General features: G+C 44.2%; 1 protein-coding gene across 1 annotated transcript in view; it reads left to right on the top strand.

Moving 5' to 3' along the window:
• The first annotated feature begins 2,357 nt into the window (after window positions 1-2,357).
• maml3 (mastermind-like transcriptional coactivator 3) overlaps window positions 2,358-8,089 on the top strand; it is a 121,626-nt gene continuing 115,894 nt past the window's right edge. Inside the window, exon 1 of the mRNA XM_083931732.1 lies at window positions 2,358-2,748. Within this exon, the coding sequence (XP_083787858.1) occupies window positions 2,377-2,748 (372 nt within the window). The 5' untranslated portion in view covers window positions 2,358-2,376. The remainder of the gene's footprint in view (window positions 2,749-8,089) is intronic.

The raw sequence follows: 8,089 nt of genomic DNA, 5'->3' as shown, positions 1-8,089 counted from the left end.
GGCAGCAGGCACCACCACCATCAGCAGAGACCTGCGAGACGACAAAAAGCACAAACAGCTCCGGGGAAGAAGCTGAATTAGTAACATGCATTGATGAGACATGAATGATACAGACAGAGAGGAGAGAAGCTCAGAGTATCAGGAAAAGTATTATCCCCCGGCAGACTAGGCCTATAGCAGCATAATTAAGCAGAAGAAAATCTTATCGTAAGTCAGCTGTAAGCTTTATTAAAAAGGAAAGTTTTAAGTTTACTCTTAAATATGGGGACAGTGTCTGCCTCCCGAATAACACCAAACCATGCAATACAACCAAACAATGCATCACAGGGGCAGGTCAACCAATAAGTCACATCATAGGAAGGCTATCGGCACTCAATACATCTGATGTCATCACATCAGTTCCTGCTGAAATTGTTGTAGAATTGATTCATCAGTCACAGAAAAGACTTTCTTTCTGCACATAAAAAGTCTGACATCCTTTCCTGTATTTTTTGTGAGATATTTCACAATTCAGAGGATGTTATCTAAGTTCTGAGAAAGGATGTCAATATATTCGCTGAGGTGATGATTTGGGGTCGCAGTGGTGCATTTTCACATGCACACTGCAGCATGGTGTATTTTAATAACACTAGGCAATGGACCTTATAAACTCCACTCTTCTCAGTCCACTTAAGAATTAAAAATAGTGTCTGTACAAAGTTTGTGTTCATATCAGGAACAAGTGTCCTGTATGATTTCTATAACTTCTTTCACAGCCAGGTTTGACCGAATCACCATTCACACATCATGCAGATCTGAAAATGTAATATGGGACTATATTCAAAACGTGTAATAGTAGTAGCCTGCTAATAGCAGTAATGAAATAGTAATGGTATCCTGTAATCATTTGTATATATAGTATATATAGTATATAAGTGCCACTAAAACTTTGTAATAAAAAAATATCTGACGGGGTTGTGGTGCTTCAGAGTCATAGTGTTTTAAACAGCCAACTCGTGAAAAGTTTGCTGTTCATAAATATGCAGACTTTTTAAATGATTATTCTGTTAGTTATGCTACTATTGAAAAAATGTTTATGTCTACGTCAGTGCCCTACTTCCTGGCCTGACCTCTGTGGTGGTGGTGGTGGTGTGTTATGATGCCCATTATTTCATTTGTACCATAATTAGCAGTTGACAGTTGCCAAAAGTGGCCTAGCAGCTGTATGCATATCTGTAAATCACTTTCTTAATGTTACATGTATTTGCTTTAATTTGCTTACAAGGACATAAAAGAAACAAGTGTTTGTATGTCAGACCTAAGAAATGTGGTTATAAAGAAAGCAGCTAGCTACTACCCAACTAGTTTACACAAGAGGCTGAAGTGTTTTTTTAAACGGGGCGTTGCTAATTGATATCATGTACGGGGTGTAAACTGTGAATACAACACGGGACAGGGCGTGTGTGGGACTAGCCCCTTCCGCTCCCAGAGACTCTCCGTACTCCGCTCCGGGTTTTCCGAGCGTCCATCAGCGGGCTCCTCACAGCCTCTAGCTGGTTTTTACTCAACTCCTGTCCTGATATCACTCCGCTGGCATGGTGGAGAAGCGGACCTGATTATTGTGATGGTGGCAGGCGGCAGCCAGTGACTACAGACTTCCGCCACTGCTTCCCATATCCGCGTTTTGCGCCGTCTGGGCTACTCTAGTTGCCTCACAACCGGACAACCGAGGGCGCTTGTGCTCTTTCCCCCCAACTCAACAACATCTTCACCGGGATTTCTTTCAAACCCAAACCATATGAGATGCAAGTTCACTGGGAAACTCCGGAGCCCGTTCGGTTCAGGCAGCAAAACTTTTTCTCAAAGGACAACACCGTAAAACGGCGAGTGGACTGTTGCTGCTGCCGCTGCTCCTCCGCGGGACGGTCTGTGTGTCTAAGACCGCAGAGTGCCTGCTAACGTCCATACCTCCACGGTATTGTTGTTTTTTTCAGCGGAGTTGTTGTTAGCAGCGTGGCAGCGGCTTTATTGTTGGATTCAGTTTGGGGCTCGCGCTGGTCTCATTGTGTTTTAGAGGTCGGTTTGTTTGGAAACAGTGAAGAAGAAGAAGAAGAAGAAGAAGAAGAAGCGGTCACTGGAGAGCCCTGAACCATATGACTGCTGGGCTCCGAGCTCTTTAAACCCTCCCGGTTGTTGCTCGCTTCGGCGGCTGTTGTCGTTCGTAGCTTCCGTCCGCAGTCCGGCTGCTCGGGACCCTTCGCCGGGGAGGACAGAGAGGGAGAGGACACTAGGTGGTGGAGGTGGAGGAGGAGGTGGCCGGAGGAGGAGGTGGCGGTGGTGGCGGTGAGCTTGACGGGGAGAAAAGTTCTTCCAAAATAGCAGCCACTTGGCCTAGTGATGGGGGACTTCGCCTCCCCCGCTGCCGGACCCAACGGCAGTATCTGCATCAACAACAGCATGAACCCGGCCGCCGGGAGCGTGGTGCCCGCCGGGGTGGTGGGCATACCTAAGCACAGCACGGTGGTGGAGAGGCTGAGGCAGCGGATAGAGGGCTGCCGGAGACACCACGTAAACTGCGAGAACAGGTACCAGCAAGCGCACGCCGAGCAGCTGGAGATAGAGCGGAGGGAGACGGTCAGCCTGTACCAGCGGAGTCTCGAGCAGAGGGCCAAGAAGTCAGCCGGCGGCAGCAGCAAGCAGTCGCAGAGCAAGCAGCCGGACCCAGACTCTGCCTCCTCCACGGAACAGAGGAATAACACGCTCATAGCGGTAAGGACGAGCTCTCAATCACGGCCAAGACTGCCGCGAGACGCCCCCCACTCACACACAAACACGGCACATACATCAGCATACCCTCTGTTATTCATTTCCCCTCCAAATCTCTGTACCCCCAAACTCCCGGACCCCCTGCAGGCTGCACTACTACTGCTTGTTCGCTGTGAAAACTTGTTGAAAACACGTCCACTGAGCGCTGGCAATTGCTTTGGAAACACACACTTCACTTTTTCAAACCAGAGTGCCAACTAGTGCTTTTGTTTACAAAGAAATGCAGCCCCTCGTTACAGAAAACTAGGCTGCTAGGGAAGTGGAGGGTTGCAGGATTTGGAAATGACAAGCCTGACAGCTGATATTTGATCATTCTCCAGATCAGTGCTGCTTCATGCTCAAAGGGAGGCTGAGCGTCTGGAAGGCATTGCTAATGGTCAAGTTAATATTTTTCACCTCTGAAATTTAACTAACATGTGGAGGGCTGTAGCCTTTTTAAGATGCATGAAAACAACTTCTCCTTTCTTGTTCTTTGCTGTTGGGTGCATATTGTTCTGCAAGACAGGCGGCGTCAACGTTGCAACATCGCTTCCTTGCACTCAGTAGTAGCAGTTTATGCTTCACCCTGCTCTGTAACCTTTGTATCATACACTCTCCAAATCAACAGCCAGCTGACACTGTTGCAAACACCTAATCACCGCCACCTCCTCCCTCAAAGTACCCGGCCATTGGACTTAGAAAACACTTCAGATTGCTGCCACATAGTTGCTGAACATTTTCATACTGTAACTTCTGCAGATTCATTCATAATTGACTGAGGAGTCACGTAATAATACATCGATCACGTCACATTTCACAAGGAGGCTCTGCTTCTACCATTGAACTGCATGTTCTTGTAAAAATAAGACAGCGATGCTTTAGAAAGTCTAAATGCTGTAAGTCCAATATAGACTCACAGTAGATTTAATAGGAATGCTACAGTGATTTCCTGTTGGTGGGGGGCAGTGGTAACATATGGAGAATTGTTCGGTTTCTTGTGGCTGTCTTATGGGGATCTTGGTCGGGAGTCTTTTTTTAATCGATGATTTTGATCTTTAATGATTGGACTGTGTCATTTCCAAAGAAAACACCCTGATGTTTTGTCCCTGCATGCGCGACAGACACCGGCAAACTGTGAAGCGTCCCCCGTTCACGCCACATCTCTTGTGGGCGAGCTCCAGCTTCCTTTAGAAAAGACCAAAGGATACATGTCGGGAATGTCAACATTGTTATCCCTTTTGTTGCTGCAATGAGCCCAGTTCCTCCCCTTTTGAGATGCAAAATCAGAGCGTCTTTAATTTCGGAGTCAGCCCCGGTCGTCATTTAGGAGCCACGCAAGCCTGACCAGCTACAGCCTGAGAGAGCAGCAGTGATTTTAATAGTGCAGGACCTCCCAGCGGCCCTTGTGGACATTAAACCGAACCGCCCATTAGATGGCCGGCAACAAATGCTCCGAGAATGGAGGGATTCCTGCTTAAAGACACAGTGTGCATCCCTGTTCTCTGTCCATGTCTGCTCCTCTCCCAGTCACTGGTGGTGACACCTCAAATGCTTACACCCAGCACTAAAGAGCGAAATTACAGAGAGCTCTGTGTTAGTGCTCTTTTATGCTCCACTGCAAGTTCTTGGCATTGTTTAGACATGAATTGTTAAGGAGATGAAAGCCATCCCTCTCCCGTTTTTTTCTCCTCTGAGGACCAGAGCTGCAGCTAGATGGCTGTATGTAGTCACTACAGAAGCAGGCATTCTAGGAAAGCCAAGCATGCTGTTAATGTAACTACACACATCGCATACACATGCACCTCACAGTCTGTAGGGGTTATGTTACACGCTGTTTGGAAGTATACTGTGTCAAGAAAGTGTGTTTGAAGGTGGTTCCACCTACGCCTAAAAGATGAGTAGAGTGGGAAATAGGCTCCTATCATGATTTGGTTGTTTAGACTTCACATTATTAGGTTAAAATGACACAAGAAGTGAAGTGTGCTGTTGTACTGGTTGGTTCGCACTGTCAATGTGGTAATCGTCTACAATATACAAAAAGTAAATCGATGAAAATCAATGTGTTCCTAAGAGATAAAAGACAGTGTTTGACAAAAACGGTTCTTCAGCTTTGGCAGATTATAGTTGTACAATGGAAATAATAGACTAGTAATTCCATGCTCCACACTATCTTAGTGTGATATTCTTGAGCATTCGGTATAGTCATAAGCATCCCAGTACACTGCGCTTTGGTCTAATGGCTCTCAGACACACCTACATTGTGGCAGGGGCAAACCTGCAATTATGGAAAGTGTGTGTTTGTTGTATCTGTTATTGAGAAAGAAAAGAAGACACTGGGAGCTTGCTCTGTATTTCCCACCATCTCCTTGACATTATTCAAAGAGTATAGTAGATAAGTATGAGACATTCAAGCTACAGATGGGTGTGATATTCATCCGATAGTCTGTCACTGCTGATGTTGACTTTCATAAGATTGACACTTTCAAACTTGTAATTGTCAGATAATGAGAGGGTCGCTTGCAAAACAACGGGCCACCTCTGCTTTCCACCGGCAGCAACCATGTATCACAATGCGCTAACACTAGGGCAGTCAGTGATTCATTCACTTATTAAGAACTTCTATATAACTCTATATTCTGGATTCCTGTCCACCAAATGCTGTAAGTTATGGTAGTGGGCAAAAGGGGTGATATAGTGGTTTAGAAGCAAACAGACGGTGTCCAACTTACAGGCACATTGTAAAATCTGCTGATTATAGTTCCTTTGGGGATATTGAAGATGTGTTGTTGGCTCTCTGTCCATTACATACATACACACAAACGCACGCGCACACACATACTCACAAACCTTCTAAAGTATGCAGCTTCCCCTTCAGCACAAAATTCACACTCCCCTAACTGATTGACCTTACTAATCTAGTAATTTACGGCATATTTATGAACTTGTTATTGGGCCTGTAAGCAAACTGATTCAATTGTCAGTTTTCTTTGTCACTGGTTATGAATCCAAAATATTCATGTCATAAAAGGTTCTTAACACCATAAGGCCAAATATACAGCTGGGTAAATGGGTGTACCACATGATCCTGATCTTTGCGCTGCACGTGTATGCACACTGCACACTGCGTACATGGGCAGATAGCAAAATTAGCTTCAGGCATGCCTTTGTGATTGGTCAGCTTGGTTGTGTTGTCCCAAGTATGTTTCTGATATCGCTGGAGATTGTTGATAGTGAAGACAACTTGAAGCTAGTCAAATAAAATGTTCTTTTCAGTAACATGCAGTACATCCACTGGTGTTGCAGTGGTGCTGTCAATAGGCCAGAGCTACAGATCAAAACACACTGTAGGTATCTACGGGCTGTCGATAACCTCTTCCATCAAGTGTAAACCCAGCTTAACCATGCTTTAAATGTTAGACTGAGCTCATTAGTAATTAATAGAGGGAGAACACAACACTTGGATGTTCACATAATAGTGATAAATACCATTTATAAATTGGCATTAACGTAGTTTTATAAAGTTAATGCTCGGACAATTTTTCTACATTGATAGGTTAGTTGGATGGTATTTGAGTAGGGGACACACATCATCCTTCCCTTAAAGCGACAGATCACCCCAAAACCAAAAATTTTTTTTTTTTCTCTTACCTCTAGTGCTATTGATCAATCTAGATTGTTTTGCGGTGAGTTGCCCAGTTATGGATGTCACAATATGAGATTTTGACATCACGGTTATTGTCAGAGGAAATATCATGACGCATCAACACCGACGCATGCATTTCAAAATACCACAGCATGCAATTGGATAGAACTACGACCGACTACGACCAATCAGAGCAATGAACAAGGTGACGTATCCAGCCGACTACGGCAGCACATCACTGTTGTCAATGGTAACGCCTGCCCATAGCGGATAGTGCAATTTAATCGGTGGGTTGGGATTTTCTGACAAAGTTAATGAGAGTTAATTGAAATTTGCTAGCGGTGCATCTGGTGCTGATTCAAGGAACTTTTTTTTGAAAGATTAGGGCTGCAATGTTCTTTCCCTCAGACATTTCTACAGCTCTTCTTCTCAGCGCTTCAGCTGAGTGGGACATTGAGTACCTTTGACACAAAACAAACGCGTGTTATATGAGTCGCAGGATTAGTCTTCACAGGACAACAATGCAGGAATCGAGACACCATAAGTAACTAGTTTCTGCAAATCTTACAGCTATGTAACCATGACTTTATGCAACCACGGGACTAACAACAGGTCTGAGGATTATCTTGAGTAACCGGGTCATGATTTCTGGAAAGAGACATTATTGTGGAGTTTTTCAAATGTTTTTTTTGGTGCTTTGAGCACCACAAGCTGAGTGCATCTAGTCCCATTATACTCAAGAGAAGGCAGACATCTCTACGGCCAATATCTCTCACACTGGGCAACTGACACCAAAACGACATAGATTGAAAAATAGCACTACAAGTAAAAGGAAGAATATGTGCTTTGATTTTGGGGTGAACTGTCCTTTTTATATTTTAATTTTTTCTTAAGTTTTCTTCTGAGAGTGAGCAGTGCAACAGCTGAGCATGAGCTTCAAACATGACTCTCAAAGTTGCTGTTCCGATCTCCAACGGACTGGACCTCTCTGTCATTACAACACCACAAACAAACAGAGATTCTTCTTCAATAATCTGGTATTGTTAGAATAGTCAGTCTGTGCCGACCACTGCCTTAAGGTTTATGCTGGCCCTAGTGTCCCAGGCGCGGGGGTGCGCAGGCCAAAAATAATGATCTTTGCAAGTTACCGCCGTGCTTGGTTGTCTTCCTTTTTAAATTTTTATAACTACGTGAAGATGGTTTTCAGACATGACCACCACAAATGCTGATATTTGTTTTTAAACTCTTTAAGAACAGGAGATCTTAAAAATCTAAATTTTTTTGAGTATATATTTTGCCAGTGAAATCAAATGGTTTGCAGGGTTTTCATCACTGATACGGATACTGTTGTTGGAGATATTTGTGTGTATTCTTCTTGTTTTGTTTTTCCCATAGGATTGATAAATGTCAGCACAAAGAGTCTAAAAATGAAAATAGCATGTTGATGCTGAGTGAGTGACACCAAAATCTGGCATCTGTTAACGTTTTCTATCGCCGAAAAGAGGTCTGCTGTCAAACTTCATTGAGGCTGTATTCAATATCTTGACATAGTGTGACATTCAGTACTTTTGGCTAGTTATCTCAGGGCATAGACACACTGCAGAACACATTCACCGGTAGCTGTCATGTTTCCACTGTTTGCAAGCAGGCGGGTTTCTTTCT

Source organism: Echiichthys vipera, assembly GCF_963691815.1.
Source record: "Echiichthys vipera genome assembly, chromosome: 2".
In the NCBI taxonomy this organism is placed as follows: domain Eukaryota; kingdom Metazoa; phylum Chordata; class Actinopteri; order Perciformes; family Trachinidae; genus Echiichthys; species Echiichthys vipera.
This window is presented reverse-complemented; position numbering and strand designations above follow the sequence as displayed.